We start from the raw sequence: 17,989 nt of genomic DNA, 5'->3' as shown, positions 1-17,989 counted from the left end.
TCATCCGGATCCAGCATCAGGGAACGCCTAGACCGTCAGGTGTCCGACTACATCGGGTTAACGGCCGATGTGGACGCTCTGAGGAGTGATGAACCCCTGGACTACTGGGTGGGCAGGCTTGACCTCTGGCCAGAGCATGCCCAATTTGCAATCAAACTGTTGGCTTGCCCCTCGTCCAGTGTCCTGTCCCAAAGGACGTTCAGCGCAGCAGGGGGGATCGTGACCGATAAGCGTACTCGCCTAGCTCACGACAGTGTTAACTACCTCACATTTCTAAAAATGAATGAGGCATGGATCTCGGAGGAATTCAACACATGTGACCAGTAGATCATGTATATTTCTATAAACAATTTTTTAAATCGAGCACACAGACCTTCTTTCTTCATTTGGCTCACTTCCTTGTCCAAAAAAAGCACACCGTACTATATGCCCGTACCCTCCTCTTTGAAGAGGTTGAGCGGTGCCATATTTCTACTGGGGCTGCTTATTATGAGGGGCTCCCACCATCCCTGTGCTGTGCTGACTTCCTCCTGGGGCTGCTTATTATGAGGGGCTCCCACCATCCCTGTGCTGTGCTGACGTCCTCCTGGGGCTGTACCTCTGCTGTGCATATTATGAGGGGCTCCCACCATCCCTGTGCTATGCTTATTATGAGGGGCTCCCACCATCCCTGTGCTGTGCTGACTTCCTCCTGGGGCTGCTTATTATGAGGGGCTCCCACCATCCCTGTGCTGTGCTGACTTCCTCCTGGGGCTGCTTATTATGAGGGGCTCCCACCATCCCTGTGCTGTGCTGACTTCCTCCTGGGGCTGTACCTCTGCTGTGCATATTATGAGGGGCTCCCACCATCCCTGTGCTATGCTTATTATGAGGGGCTCCCACCATCCCTGTGCTGTGCTGACTTCCTCCTGGGGCTGCTTATTATGAGGGGCTCCCACCATCCCTGTGCTGTGCTGACTTCCTCCTGGGGCTGCTTATTATGAGGGGCTCCCACCATCCCTGTGCTATGCTGACATCCTCCTTGGGCTGCTTTTTATGAGGGGCTCCCACCATCCCTGTGCTATGCTGACATCCTCCTGGGGCTGCTTATTATGAGGGGCTCCCACCATCCCTGTGCTATGCTGACATCCTCCTGGGGCTGCTTATTATGAGGGGCTCCCACCATCCCTGTGCTATGCTGACATCCTCCTGGGGCTGCTTATTATGAGGGGCTCCCACCATCCCTGTGCTATGCTGACATCCTCCTGGGGCTGCTTATTATGAGGGGCTCCCACCATCCCTGTGCTGTGCTGACTTCCTCCTGGGGCTGTACCTCTGCTGTGCATATTATGAGGGGCTCCCACAATCCCTGTGCTATGCTTATTATGAGGGGCTCCCATCATCCCTGTGCTGTGCTAACTTCCTCCTGGGGCTGCTTATTATGAGGGGCTCCCACCATCCCTGTGCTGTGCTGACTTCCTCCTGGGGCTGTACCTCTGCTGTGCATATTATGAGGGGCTCCCACCATCCCTGTGCTATGCTTATTATGAGGGGCTCCCACCATCCCTGTGCTGTGCTGACTTCCTCCTGGGGCTGCTTATTATGAGGGGCTCCCACCATCCCTGTGCTATGCTGACATCATCATGGGGCTGTTTACGTTGCAGGTGTCAGTGCTGTATATCATGGTGCTGATGTCAGTACTCTCTATCACGGTGCTGCTGTCAGTGCTGTATATCACGGTGCTGGTGTTAGTGCTTTATGTCACGCTGCTGATGTCAGTGCTCTCTATCATGGTGCTGGTGTCAGATGACTCTATCACAGTGCAGGGGTCATTGCTGTATGTCACGCTGCTGATGTCAGTGCTCTCTATCACGGTGCTGCTGTCAGTGCTGTATATCACGGTGCTGGTGTTAATGCTTTATGTTACGCTGCTGATGTCAGTGCTCTCTATCATGGTGCTGGTGTCAGATCACTCTGTCACGGTGCAGATGTCATTGCTGTATGTCACGCTGCTGATGTCAGTGCTCTCTATCATGGTGCTGCTGTCAGTGCTGTATATCACGGTGCTGGTGTTAGTGCTTTATGTCTCGTTGCTTATGTCAGTGCTCTCTATCACGGTGCTGTTGTCAGATCACTCTATCACGGTGCAGGTGTCATTGCTGTATGTCACGCTGCTGATGTCAGTGCTCTCTATCACTTTGCTGCTGTCAGTGCTGTATATCACGGTGCTGGTGTCAGTGCTGTATATTACGGTGCTGGTGTTAGTGCTTTATGTCACGCTGCTGATGTCAGTGCTCTCTATCACGGTGCTGGTGTCAGATGACTCTATCACGGTGCAGGTGTCATTGCTGTATGTCACGGTGCTGGTGATCATCTCCTGCACCCTCTTCTTTGCCTACCCTGGTCCCTGACCTTCCCTCTCCTCCATTGCCTTCATGCGCTCCACAGTCCTGAATTGTCACAACAATTTCCCATATAAAAAAAGAATGCTTGTAGTTGTCGATCCCAGATTCACCTCATACATGTGTTATGTCATTGGCCATGTGGTGGGACTATGTTTGCACAGCTATTAATTATTTTGTGGCTGCAAATTTGACCTGTAAGTTTGCAACGTTACGCAAAACGTCCCGTCGGAAGTTCGTCCATCACTAGCAGGGACTGTTCTAAACACGGGAAACACGTGGCACTTCACAGGCATACTACAGACACCCCCCAGGCACGATATTTAAAGGAATATTTCACTTTTTTTTCACTTTAATCGTCATTAAAATCAGTGCTCCCGCCAAAACGGCCATTTTTAAAAACATTTTAGGCATTGACCCATGTCGCCTGGGGCAGGAGCCAGGTCCCCAAACCCATTTTAGGACAGCATCTTGCATATTGGCCGTTAAAATTAGCACTTTTAATTTTGAACACTCGAGTCCCATAGACTTCAATGGGGTTCTAAAGTTCATACAAATTTGGGGTCCGTTCGAAAGTTCTGGTGCGAACCGAAGCGGGGGGTGTTCGGCTCATCCCTAGTGTTTACTATGCTTCAGATCGTGAATGAACCTGAAGCAGCTCAGCACAGAGCACTTCCCATTCATTCACTGTTCCATATAAGTGAAAAAAAAGTTGCGCTACTAGTGGAATATGATGAAAAGATAGGTCAGCAGCTAGCACCAACAATCTGGTGGAATTGTATAACAAAAATAAAAAAATATAAAGTGCAGCGCTTGTGAGAAAGAATTATAAGGTGATCCCAGGGGCGATTCCTGGGGATAAATAATAAAATACTGTCCCCTAATCATTAAAAAACTAGCAACATATATATATATATATATATACACAACAATTAATGCAAATGTGCTGCCAACATATATATATATATATATATATATATATATATATATATATATATATATATATATATATATATACAACAAATAATGTGAATGTGCTGCCAAGCTTATGACTATTTACTGAAACAAAAGGAAAAATACCCCTGAACCGACTTCTGAGAGTCTGTGATGTTCAAATGCCTCTCAAAAAATCATTTAGTAAATATGTATCGGAATGTATTAAAAAACAATTGATACTTGCATATAATGACTAAAGACAAAAAAGTCTGTGAACACATATATACAGTGAACTTCCTCCCTTAGGAGGAGTATGGTCCTATTTGGAGAAATTAGGAGTGATGCCTCTTCAGCGTGATACTGAACCAGGGAAGATGGGTTACTCCATATATCACCTGTGCCTATCCGTGTGTAGCAACAAGAAGATTAGGTACCCTTACCACAGCTGGTGGACACACATGCTGTATAGCGTCGGGTCAAATGAGCGTTTGGATCACCAAATCCAATGGGTCTTTCATCGGAGACGCTGATGATATAGGAGCTTGCCTTGACTACATCACAGATGGTGAACGGTGGGTAGCTGGCACTCAAATCACTCCAACAGGTAACCGCACCTGTGAGGGAAGTCAGTCTCTGGCCGAATAGATTTGTAAGTCTCTCAATGGCATCCAATTGGTAATTTCAGATCATAAAAGAGAAGGAAGAAACAGGCCTCCACAATACTACTGGGGCTGCTTATTATGAGGGGCTCCCACCATCCCTGTGCTGTGCTGACTTCCTCCTGGGGCTGCTTATTATGAGGGGCTCCCACCATCCCTGTGCTGTGCTGACGTCCTCCTGGGGCTGTACCTCTGCTGTGCATATTATGAGGGGCTCCCACCATCCCTGTGCTATGCTTATTATGAGGGGCTCCCACCATCCCTGTGCTGTGCTGACTTCCTCCTGGGGCTGCTTATTATGAGGGGCTCCCACCATCCCTGTGCTGTGCTGACTTCCTCCTGGGGCTGCTTATTATGAGGGGCTCCCACCATCCCTGTGCTGTGCTGACTTCCTCCTGGGGCTGTACCTCTGCTGTGCATATTATGAGGGGCTCCCACCATCCCTGTGCTATGCTTATTATGAGGGGCTCCCACCATCCCTGTGCTGTGCTGACTTCCTCCTGGGGCTGCTTATTATGAGGGGCTCCCACCATCCCTGTGCTGTGCTGACTTCCTCCTGGGGCTGCTTATTATGAGGGGCTCCCACCATCCCTGTGCTATGCTGACATCCTCCTTGGGCTGCTTTTTATGAGGGGCTCCCACCATCCCTGTGCTATGCTGACATCCTCCTGGGGCTGCTTATTATGAGGGGCTCCCACCATCCCTGTGCTATGCTGACATCCTCCTGGGGCTGCTTATTATGAGGGGCTCCCACCATCCCTGTGTTATGCTGACATCCTCCTGGGGCTGCTTATTATGAGGGGCTCCCACCATCCCTGTGCTATGCTGACATCCTCCTGGGGCTGCTTATTATGAGGGGCTCCCACCATCCCTGTGCTGTGCTGACTTCCTCCTGGGGCTGTACCTCTGCTGTGCATATTATGAGGGGCTCCCACAATCCCTGTGCTATGCTTATTATGAGGGGCTCCCACCATCCCTGTGCTGTGCTAACTTCCTCCTGGGGCTGCTTATTATGAGGGGCTCCCACCATCCCTGTGCTGTGCTGACTTCCTCCTGGGGCTGTACCTCTGCTGTGCATATTATGAGGGGCTCCCACCATCCCTGTGCTATGCTTATTATGAGGGGCTCCCACCATCCCTGTGCTGTGCTGACTTCCTCCTGGGGCTGCTTATTATGAGGGGCTCCCACCATCCCTGTGCTATGCTGACATCATCATGGGGCTGTTTACGTTGCAGGTGTCAGTGCTGTATATCATGGTGCTGATGTCAGTACTCTCTATCACGGTGCTGCTGTCAGTGCTGTATATCACGGTGCTGGTGTTAGTGCTTTATGTCACGCTGCTGATGTCAGTGCTCTCTATCATGGTGCTGGTGTCAGATGACTCTATCACAGTGCAGGGGTCATTGCTGTATGTCACGCTGCTGATGTCAGTGCTCTCTATCACGGTGCTGCTGTCAGTGCTGTATATCACGGTGCTGGTGTTAATGCTTTATGTTACGCTGCTGATGTCAGTGCTCTCTATCATGGTGCTGGTGTCAGATCACTCTGTCACGGTGCAGATGTCATTGCTGTATGTCACGCTGCTGATGTCAGTGCTCTCTATCATGGTGCTGCTGTCAGTGCTGTATATCACGGTGCTGGTGTTAGTGCTTTATGTCTCGTTGCTTATGTCAGTGCTCTCTATCACGGTGCTGTTGTCAGATCACTCTATCACGGTGCAGGTGTCATTGCTGTATGTCACGCTGCTGATGTCAGTGCTCTCTATCACTTTGCTGCTGTCAGTGCTGTATATCACGGTGCTGGTGTCAGTGCTGTATATTACGGTGCTGGTGTTAGTGCTTTATGTCACGCTGCTGATGTCAGTGCTCTCTATCACGGTGCTGGTGTCAGATGACTCTATCACGGTGCAGGTGTCATTGCTGTATGTCACGGTGCTGGTGATCATCTCCTGCACCCTCTTCTTTGCCTACCCTGGTCCCTGACCTTCCCTCTCCTCCATTGCCTTCATGCGCTCCACAGTCCTGAATTGTCACAACAATTTCCCATATAAAAAAAGAATGCTTGTAGTTGTCGATCCCAGATTCACCTCATACATGTGTTATGTCATTGGCCATGTGGTGGGACTATGTTTGCACAGCTATTAATTATTTTGTGGCTGCAAATTTGACCTGTAAGTTTGCAACGTTACGCAAAACGTCCCGTCGGAAGTTCGTCCATCACTAGCAGGGACTGTTCTAAACACGGGAAACACGTGGCACTTCACAGGCATACTACAGACACCCCCCAGGCACGATATTTAAAGGAATATTTCACTTTTTTTTCACTTTAATCGTCATTAAAATCAGTGCTCCCGCCAAAACGGCCATTTTTAAAAACATTTTAGGCATTGACCCATGTCGCCTGGGGCAGGAGCCAGGTCCCCAAACCCATTTTAGGACAGCATCTTGCATATTGGCCGTTAAAATTAGCACTTTTAATTTTGAACACTCGAGTCCCATAGACTTCAATGGGGTTCTAAAGTTCATACAAATTTGGGGTCCGTTCGAAAGTTCTGGTGCGAACCGAAGCGGGGGGTGTTCGGCTCATCCCTAGTGTTTACTATGCTTCAGATCGTGAATGAACCTGAAGCAGCTCAGCACAGAGCACTTCCCATTCATTCACTGTTCCATATAAGTGAAAAAAAAGTTGCGCTACTAGTGGAATATGATGAAAAGATAGGTCAGCAGCTAGCACCAACAATCTGGTGGAATTGTATAACAAAAATAAAAAAATATAAAGTGCAGCGCTTGTGAGAAAGAATTATAAGGTGATCCCAGGGGCGATTCCTGGGGATAAATAATAAAATACTGTCCCCTAATCATTAAAAAACTAGCAACATATATATATATATACACAACAATTAATGCAAATGTGCTGCCAACATCCAACATATATATATATATATATATATATATATATATATATATATATATATATATATACACAACAAATAATGTGAATGTGCTGCCAAGCTTATGACTATTTACTGAAACAAAAGGAAAAATACCCCTGAACCGACTTCTGAGAGTCTGTGATGTTCAAATGCCTCTCAAAAAATCATTTAGTAAATATGTATCGGAATGTATTAAAAAACAATTGATACTTGCATATAATGACTAAAGACAAAAAAGTCTGTGAACACATATATACAGTGAACTTCCTCCCTTAGGAGGAGTATGGTCCTATTTGGAGAAATTAGGAGTGATGCCTCTTCAGCGTGATACTGAACCAGGGAAGATGGGTTACTCCATATATCACCTGTGCCTATCCGTGTGTAGCAACAAGAAGATTAGGTACCCTTACCACAGCTGGTGGACACACATGCTGTATAGCGTCGGGTCAAATGAGCGTTTGGATCACCAAATCCAATGGGTCTTTCATCGGAGACGCTGATGATATAGGAGCTTGCCTTGACTACATCACAGATGGTGAACGGTGGGTAGCTGGCACTCAAATCACTCCAACAGGTAACCGCACCTGTGAGGGAAGTCAGTCTCTGGCCGAATAGATTTGTAAGTCTCTCAATGGCATCCAATTGGTAATTTCAGATCATAAAAGAGAAGGAAGAAACAGGCCTCCACATGGTGCATGAATCCGAATAAAAAAAGGTATTTTATTTAAAAGTAAAGTAAAAATATACAATCACCCATCGAGGTAAGTATATATAAAAGTCATAGAAAAGATGGCGTGGTAACAAAGAATGCAATGAGCTAGCAACCCGACATGTTTCGGACCATAGTCCATCTACTGGGGCATATATGAGAATTTCGGAAGATGGTTATATTCTATTCTATTCTGTTGTTTTTTTCTATACTACTCAGTTATTGTCTATTCTATTCTAATCTATTCTTTTCTATTCTATTCAAACTTGAATTGATCCTATTTGAATTTTGCGAAACGGTTATATTCTTTTTATTCTATTGTATTCTATTGTTTTTTTTTTGTTTTTCTTTTTATTCTATTCTATTGTAGTCTATTCTATTCTTTTTTTCTATTCTTTTATTTTCTATTTTGTTCTCTTTTACTCTATTATATTCTATTATTTTATTTTCTGTTATATTCTTTTTTATTCTATTATATTTTTTCTATTCTTTTCCTCTATTTTGTATTCTATTTTATTCTGTTTGGAAATTCAAAAACTATTAAAATTTGCAAACTATTCGAATTCAAAAACGTTTTGAATTTTAATTTGAAAACTATTCAAATTCAAAAACGATTCTAAACTGGTTAAAAAAATATTCAAATTGATTTGAATTCTGTTTTCTTTATTTTGGAGGATTTGTTTAACTGCTTGCCGAACCAGCCGCCGTCATTATACTGGGGCAGGTCAGCACGTTCCCGCAAGTCATCGTAACTATACGTTGGCTCCTTTAAGTGGGATAGCAGGCGCGTGCCCACTACACTGCGGGGAGTACCGATGTTCGTGGCCGGTGGTCGGAATGACCGATGGCCACGAGCGATCGGGGGAACGAGAGGCAGAACAGGGGCGTGTGTTTGTGTAAACAAACAAATCCCTGTTCTGTTCTGTGAGGAGAGACAGATCGTGAGTTCCTAATAGCTAGGAACCACAATCTCTCATCTCCTCTAGTCAGTCCCCTCCCCCTACAGTTAGAACACACACATAGGGAACACACTTAACCCCTTGATCGCCCTCTAGTGTTAACCCCTTCCCTTCCAGTAACATTTATACAGTAATTAGTGCATTTTTATAGCACTGATCGCTGTATAATTGTCAGTCGTTCCAAAAATGTGTCATAAGTGTCCGATGTGTCTGCCATAATGTCGCAGTCATGATAAAAATCCCAGATTGCTGACAATATTAGTAAAAAAAAAAATTAAAATGCCATAAATCTATCCCATTTTGTAGACGCTATAACTTTTGCACAAACCAATCAATATACGCTTATTGCGATTTTTATTACCAAAAATATGTAGAAGAATACGTATCGGCCTAAACTGAGAAATAAATTTGCTTTTTTTTTTTTTAAATGGCGATATTCATAATAACAAAAAGTACAAAATATTGTGTTTTTTTCAAAATTGTCGCTCTTTTTTTGTTTATAGCGCAAAAAATAAAAACCGCAGAGGTGATCAAATACCACCAAAAGAAAACTCTATTTGTGAGAAAAAAAGGACATTCATTTTGTTTGGGTACATCATCGCACGACCGCCCAATTATCAGTTAAAGTGACGCAGTGCCGTAAAAAAAAAAATTCTCGGGTCATTGAGCAGGCAAATCTACCGGGGCTGAATTGGTTGAATTCGGTTCTAACGTAATTCGGAAATTCGTATGTATTTCAGTTCGGAACCAAACGAAGTGCACGTGTCTACATATTACACAGGTGCGCGCCAAACAGAAAAATATGCGTTTCTAATAAATTTTTCAATTGAGCAGTGTGAAAGCAGGCTCTGTTCAGATCTATGCGACCTGCGTTCTGCAGTTAGGGCAGCCCATTCATTTTAAAAGGCTACCTACCTGCAGTAGAAAAAAATTAATTGTTTCTTAATATTGTGCCGCATGGAACCGCATGGTGACGGGTGTTTTTCTAAAGAATGGGGGTGCCATTCTGGCTAGGTTCACCTATGTGCAATTAAGCACATGTTCCCGACCCACAGGCAAAACGCATTGCTCTTTAGCTGACGCAAGGGAATGCCATAATTCTTCATAGCACCCCACACATTATAAATGCGTGCTAATGTAATGTCTGCTAACAGAAACGCGCTTTGAGTTCCCAACACACAATAGTATGAATCTCGCCTTACATAGATCCATGAATGGATCTTGTAGAAAATGTTTTTATTCTTCCTCATTCTGAGCACATTACAGTCAGGGACAGAGACTAATAGGGACACTCCTGCAAAAACTGGGACTGTGTATCTTCATATAAGAATCAGAGGCAACACGAAGGGGCGGGCTGTTTCCCGGGCAACGCTTATGGTGGGTGGAGCGAGCTGTCACTGGAGCGGAAGTGACGTTTCAGACGCGGAAGTTTTGGACTAGCTGGTCATGGAGTCAGATGCTTGCAAGGTGAGTTGGGTGATTGCGGAGGCTTGCGGGTCCAGCGATCGGGGCCGGGAGGGCGGTGTGTGCTGTGTGACGGTATGTGATTATGAGATGACCGCTGGGTTTTAGAACGAGAGCCGGTTGTAGTGAGGAGGCGCAGTGCTGCCACTAGGGGGAGCTGTAGAGTTCTGGAGATGGCCGGGTGTTGTAGTGGTGATCAGGTGATCGGCGGTCTTGTGATTCCTCCACAGTTTTATATATACAGAGGGGGAAGGGAGAATCCCCATGTATCTGGGGTGGATCGTTCTCCCTGTGTGACACCATGAGGATAACACAGAGCGATGGAGCCTTCCCATCCCGGGGATTGTCTCCTCTACACCCAACAGTGTGTTCTACTCCATACATAGAGAGATCTCCCTTCACCTCCTCTCCTCTCCTCTCATCAGATCTAACCCACCTGATCAGACTACAGCTGACCATACATCATACAATCTGATCATACCCTCGCCATACATCAAACAATCTGTTTATACAATCTGCAGACACCATACAATCTGAGTGTACAATCACCATACCATCTGATCATACACTATCCATACAGTCGGATTGTACAATCCAATTGGATTGGTGTATAGAGATTGCACAATCAGATTGTATGGATAGTGTATGGATTGTACATTGTATTTCTATTATACAATCAGGATGTATGGAGAGTGTATGATCAGACTGTACAATCTGCAGACACCATACAATATTATTGTACAATCTGGTCATACACTCTCCATACATTATACAACCTAATTGTACAATAGAAATACAATGTCCAATCCCTATACAACATCAACAGTACAATCACCATATCATCTGGTCATACACTATCCATACAATCTGATTGTGCAATCTCTATACACTAGGGATGAGCTCCAGCGTGTTTGCACACTCCACGTGCAGAGCCCGCCAGGAAGTTGGCGCAGCTCCGCGCTAATCACAGGCAGTGAGACATTGCCCCGATGCGCGGCTGCAGAGATCTGAAAATGTCTCACTGCCTGTGATTAGCGCAGCTCTGCGCCGACTTCCTGGCGGGCTCTGCACGTGGAGTGTGCGAACACACCTGAGCTCATCCTTACTATACAGATGCAGTAAAGGAGAGCCGATCGGCTGCTCCTCTGACAGGGGAGGTCTGTGCTGACTATCAGTGCAGCCCCCCCCCCCCCCCGAGGATGCCCACACTGGACCACCAGGGATGTCACCACCAGGTATGCCACCCTAGACCACAATGGGCATCACTGATTGGCAGGCATTGTTTGGCACTGATTGGCATCCTCTGTGCTGCCTTTCAGTGCCCATTGGTGCCACCTATGTGTATGCAGCATTGATGGATACACATATCCGTGCCACCCCATTAGTGCCCATCGGTGAAGGAGAAAACGTACTCATTTGCAAAGTTTTGTAACGGAAACAAAAAAAAACATTTTTTTTTTCAAAATTTTCTGTCTTTTTTTTTATTTGTTTAGCAGAAAATAAAAATCCCAGAGGTGATCAAATGCCACCAAACGAAAGCTCTATTTGTGGGAACAAAATGATAAAAATTTAGTACAGTGTAGCATGACCGCGCAATTGTCATTCAATGTGGGAGAGCGCCGAAAGCTGTAAATTGGTCTGGGCAGGAAGGTGTATAAGTACCCAGTATTGAAGTGGTTAAAATCCCGCACGCCTGTGCAACACCGACAAACTACATAAATTTTACTATCAATAGGCGATGTTTTTAAAGCCTTTACAGGTTACCACTTTAGATTTACACAGGAGGTTTAGTTCCAGAATTACTTCCCATGACCTGACGTTCACTGTTTGCTTATGTGCTGGACCTTTTTAAATTATTATTTATTCTTTTTATATATATATATTTTTTTTACACCGTTGCTTTTACATTTTTTTTTACTTTTTAATGATCACTTTTATTGCTGTCACAAGGAATATAAACATCTATGTGCCAGCAATAGGCATGTGACGGGTTTTCTTTATGGAGAGTTCTAAGATCTATAAGACCCCAAATCCCTCCTCTGCCCTTAAAGTGGTTGTAAACACACGAAAATAAAAAACTCCAGCAAGACAAAGGCATAATGAGCTAGTATGCACCGCATACTAGCACGTTATGAAATACTTACCTTAGATCGAAGCCCCCGCAGCGGTCCCCGTACACCGATGTGGCCGGCGACATGTCTCCTGGAGTTATTTCCGGGTATTGTGGGCTCCAGTGCTGTGATTGGCCGGAGCTGCGAAGATGTCACTGGTAACGGCACAGCAGCTGAAGAAATGGCACAAGCGAGCCGTTTCTTCAGTGCGCATGTGCAGATGACGTCGACACATGCTGATACAGTGCAAGTTTAGGAGATATTCAGGGTATCTACAGGTAAGTCTTATTATAGGATCACCTGTAGGTAAAAGTGGTGTGTAATGCCTAGGACTGAAACAACTAATCGATTATGAAATTAATCTATTACTATTTTCATAATCGATTAATTGGCCAGTAACATAATGAGGTTAAAAAAAACTAAAATGAGCCCTTTATAGTGCAAATAATTGCTACTATAAATATTACTTACACAGTTCTACAGTAAAAAAATTAACCCCTTACTGTAGCGATTATCTGCTTTTTTTGTACTATAAAGGGCTAATTTTGTTTTTTTAACCCCATCATGTGACTTGGTTCACATCTATGTGTTTTTTGGTGCTCTTTGCAGAAACGCACTACAGTTCATTTACATGTTTTCCTATGGGACACGTTCACATTTATGCTTTTTTCAGCCATTTTTCTGCGTATTTGGAAAGGGTCAGGGACACAAAACTTTGCTTTTTTGGTTCAATATTCTTCAATGGAGAAGCTGCAGAAAAGCAATGTAATCGCAGCAAAATCACGTGCGCAAACATAAAAAAGCTGAGCAAAAAGCACTGCAGGAACAGATTAATAGCAAACTGCATAGGTGTGTACTGAGCCTTCTGCTGGCCACACCGATCAATTTTCAGACAAGAATATTCAGACAATAAATCTGTACATTCGCTGAATGAAAGAATGTTTGACATTTTCACTTGTTTTTTAACATTCTGTTTTTAAAATGAATGTAATTTCTGAACGAAAACCACATCCACTGTCTGAAAATTCCTCTGACCAAGAAGTTTTCTATTTCCAAATTTTTCCTGTCACTGTGGTTGAAAATGAACGGCAATTTGACCCCACTAACGATTAGAAAATCGAACGAACGTTCTTAAAATGAAATTTTTTTTGAAGGAAGATTTTTTTTTTTTAAACAATAGTATAATAGTATATACAGTATATCCCTTCTAATAGTATATACAGTATATCACTTCTGTCTGTTATTCTCAGAGTAGATTAGAGATTTTGCTCCCTAACCATATAGTTGGTTATTTATATTTACCACTGCACAGAGATATTTAAGAATAAATTGCCTTTTTTTTTTAACTTTGCATATTTACCGTATTTATCGGCGTATAACACGCACTTTTTTCCCCTTAAAATCAGGAGAAAATCGCGGGTGCGTGTTATACGCCGATCCTCCACGATTTCTGAACGATTTTTGGGCTCTGGGTGGCTTTCGGCCGCCGAGAAGGGCCGAGTACGGCCGAATGTGGCCTAGAACTACCGGGCGCCGCCGAGATACACAGGACATCTCGGTGCTGCTATTTTTAAAAATAAAAGCTGACATTGTCACAAAAAGCTGACAACGAGGCACAAGGCTGCAGTGACGGACAGGCTGCAAATGACACTGACAAGGCTTCAGATGGACACTGATAAGGCTGCATTGATGGGCATTTATATGTACGTTTTTTTTCCTTACATTTCCCTCCTAAACTTGGGGTGCGTGTTATACGCCGATAAATACGGTAACTAAATTATACACCTCATGTTTTTTTTTTTTTTAAAGGTTATTAACCAATTAATCAAAACTATAATCGGCCAACTAATCGATTATGAAAATAATCGTTAGTTGCAGCCCTAGTAATGCCCCATACACACGGTCAGAAATTCCAACTGAAAAAGTCCGTTCGGATTTTGTCGGAAAATCTGATCGTGTGTGGGCTCTATCGGACTTTTTCTGTCGGAATTTCCGACGGAAAAAGTTTGAGAGCTGGATCTAAAATTTTAGGACAACAAAATCTGATCTGACTTTTTCCGATCGGGTGTAGAGAATTCCGACGCACAAAGTGCCACACATGCTCAGAAAAAAATTGGAGATGAAAGCCATTGGCTACTGGCCTCTACGTAGTCCCGTCGTATGTTACAAACGTCACCTCGTTGCGGACGATCGGATTTTCCGACAACTTTGTACGACCGTGTGTGTGCAAGACAAGTTTTGGCCAAAATCCATCAGAAAAAATCTGACGGATTTTGTGGTCGAAATGTCCGACCGTGTGTATGGGGCATAAGGGTTTACAACCACTTTAAAAGCAGTCAAAACACCAGGATCAGTGTTTTTGAATGCTTTTGATTTTTGAAATTGGCGCCGTTGACATCCGGGTAAAGCGGAAGTGTTGTCAGGTCATCTCTTCCAGGATACCGTAGCCGAAAGCCGATCAAAGCCAATCTGGGTTTTGTACATTCGGCTAGCGGAAGTGCCGGCTGGTCACTCGGGTCTCCCAGTGGGACGAGAAAGCCGCGGAGGGGGGCGGGCTTGTAAAGCCAATCCGGCAGGTAGTTAGCCGTAGGATTGCTTTTACAAGAGCGCTAACCACTGGCTCTAAAAAACAGAACCGGGGTGATGCCTCCAGCTGCAGGCATCATCTTACTATAACCACTTGGGGTCCAGCGATGTACCGGCAGGTCACTGGTCAGCAAGTGGATATAGAAAGCGTCAGCAGTATCCACCTTCACCAGGAATGATATAGAGGCGGGTTTACCAGACCATAATGACCCTCTTATTCAGAGTGGTCAATGAAGGCTCAACCAGTATACGCCAGCATATCCCAAGGGGGATCATTTATCAAATAAGCTCCTCCAGTTTCCCAAAAGCCCAGATTCATGTGAAAATAAGCATACAGACACTCCTCATAGTGTAGATAACTGCCAACTATATTTATTTAGTTAAAATTGCACTTACACATATAAAAAAAAAACAACAATGTGCATTACAAGGTTTGTTTCTGGTATGTGATGACGTCAGTGGGAGGCTTCGGCTCATGCGTTTCATCATCAAACAGACATCTTTTGGGCTGTGTGGAGGTGTGGTACTGGCCAGAGACCACATCTATGATTGGTAAGCTGCAGTATACAATTCATTCGGTAAATAATGTTGTGGCTCTACAAGCATTTTAAGCCGCAAATACAGTGAATGGGACGGTTTACATGCTGTGGTTGCAATGTTTACTTTATGGCCACAGCAAAAATGATCGCTTCCTCCTTTCTAGTCTTTTTTAACAGACCTATCTCTTAAGAACCTTTTGAAATATTTATTTATTTATGTTTTTGGGCTTTACTAAATCCAAGAGTTCTCCTTACATTGGTGGTCAGTGGGAAGAATGCTCCTTACATTGGTGGTCAGAGGGAAGAAAGTCCCCGTCAGAAACCATGAATCAGACTGAGACAGAAGTACAGTTAAATCACACTTGTTTAATAATAATAAAAAAATTTAAACGCAGTCAAAACATAGCCAGAGTTCAGGAACCGGAACGGATAGTCAGACAAGCCAAAAGGTCAGGGAGCCAGAGATGAGCATAGTAGAACAGAAAGCAGGATCTGATGCCAGAAAGAATGTCAGCCAAGCAAATCTTTAACAGGAACACAGGCGAGCGTAGCTAGAGATGTGACCAAGATGAAGGTGGAGATCATCTAGGCTGGACGGCTTAAGTAGCCAGGACTGACGAGCAGGCTATCATCAACAGGTGAGTCACTGTGGAGTGATAGGAGCTGGCAATTAGCTAACAGCTGAGTGGCCAGCTTTGAGAAGGAAGGACTGAGCCCAGCCCATCCCTTACATTGGTGGTCAGTGGGAAGAATGCTCCTTACATTGGTGGTCAGTGGGAAGAATGCTCCTTACATTGGTGGTCAGTGGAAAAAATGCTCCTTACATTGGTGGTCAGTGGGAAAAAATGCTCCTTACATTGGTGGTCAGAATGCCACACTATGCTGGTACCATCAGAGGGTAGATCAATCGGCCACAAATCAAGGAACTCCTGGCAACCTCTAAGGAACCCAAGGCTTCCAGAGATCTCCGGTTGAGAATGGTGGATTTCTGGTGTTATTATTTAAATATTATCAGCCACTTAGATTCTGTGGATTTAGCCACAGTTCACAACAGTGCAGCTTTGAAATTGCACTATTTTAGCAGATCAGTGATCTGGACCTCTGATTTCATTGCAGTTTGCAACTTCATTTAACAGAAGTTTATGCAAGTCGCAATGAAATCCCCAAAAAGTAGTGCAGGAATCGTTTTGAAAGCTGCTTCAACTTGAGTTGTAACAATTTGAACGGTTCCATTGCTGGCAATGGGGTGCGACTTGTCATGTGATTTTTGAACTGTCAAATTGCATGACAAATTGCACCAGTGTGAAGCAGCGCTTAGAAACACATCAAAGTCTTACATCACTGTGATTGGTCCGTCCACTTTCTCTAGGAGACCCCACCATGTTGTCCATTGTAGTCAGCTAGACATCTTTTTTTTTTTTTTGTGGGTAATAAATTCTATCTGCCTTCCTCTGAGGTTTTATCAGAGTGGGTTTGTGGTGTGATCAGATCAGCGCAGCTTCTCTGTTCTCTTTACCACAATGGTTACTTCGAAAAGCCCCATACACACTATCAGATTTTCTGCTGACTTTCCTTCAGATTTACCAAAACCATATAATATGAGGTCAAACCTTAGGAGTTTCAATGTGTATGCAATCAGGCAGGCCCTAGCGCTACATGGTTTTGGTAAATCTGAAGGCAAAAATCCGCAGAAAATCTGATGGTGTGTATGGGGCTTTAGAGGGGAATTCTTTAGAATGCATTATGATTAAAAAAAAGTTCTGCCTTTAGAACCCCCTTCAATTCTTAACCACTTGACCACTGGGCACTTAAACACCCTTAATAACCAGACCAATTTTCAGCTTTCGGTGCTTTTACATTTTGAATGACAATTACTCAGTCATGCAACACTGGACCTATATGAAATGTTTGTCCTTTTTTTCACACAAATGGAGCTTTCTTTTGGTGGTATTTAATCACCGCTCGGTTTTTTATTTTTTGTGCTAGAAAAGAAAAAATACAGAAAATTCTGTAAAAAAATGAATTTTTCTTTGTTTCTGTTATAAAATTTAGCAGATTAGTAGTTTTTTCTTCATGAATTTTGCCCAAAATTTATACTACTGCATATCTTTGGTAAAAATAAGTACAAATTGGTGGATATTATTTGGTCTTTGTGAAAGTTATAGAGTCCTCAAGCTATGGTGCCAATATCTGAAAATTGATCACACCTGAAGTACTGACGGCCTATTTCAATTCTTGAGACCCTAACATGCCAGAAAAGTACAAATACCCCCAAATGACCCCTTTTTGGAAAGAAGACATTCCAAGGTATTTAGTAAGGGGCATGATGAGTTTTTTGAAGTTGTCATTTTTTTCCCACAATTCTTTGCAAAATCAAGATTTTTTTTTACTTTTTTTTTCACAAAATTGTCATATTATAAGGTTATTTCTCACACACAGCATATGCATACCACAAATTACACCCCAAAACACATTCTGCTATTACTCCCGAGTATGGTGATACCACATGTGTGTGACTTTTACACAGTGTGGCCACATACAGAGGCCCAACATGCACAGAGCGCCATCAGGTGTTCTGGAGCACTCAGGACAATTCTGACATTTCTCTCCTACATGTAAAAATCATCATTTATTTGCTAGAAAATTACATAGAACCCCAAAACATTATATACGTTTTTTTAGCAAACACCCTGGAGAATACAATGGTGGTCGT

General features: G+C 43.8%; 1 protein-coding gene across 2 annotated transcripts in view; it reads left to right on the top strand.

Moving 5' to 3' along the window:
* The first annotated feature begins 9,954 nt into the window (after positions 1-9,954).
* Positions 9,955-17,989, top strand: part of TBC1D17 (TBC1 domain family member 17) — a 124,934-nt gene continuing 116,899 nt past the window's right edge. For both annotated transcript variants that reach the window (XM_077457155.1, XM_077457154.1), the window contains exon 1: positions 9,955-10,043. In XM_077457155.1, coding sequence (XP_077313281.1) covers positions 10,023-10,043 — 21 coding nt within the window. In that variant the 5' untranslated portion in view covers positions 9,955-10,022. The remainder of the gene's footprint in view (positions 10,044-17,989) is intronic.

This window comes from Lithobates pipiens, unplaced genomic scaffold (genome assembly GCF_037356315.1).
Source record: "Lithobates pipiens isolate NorthernLeopardFrog02 unplaced genomic scaffold, aLitPip1_a1.2 Scaffold_27, whole genome shotgun sequence".
Classification (NCBI taxonomy): domain Eukaryota; kingdom Metazoa; phylum Chordata; class Amphibia; order Anura; family Ranidae; genus Lithobates; species Lithobates pipiens.
This window is presented reverse-complemented; position numbering and strand designations above follow the sequence as displayed.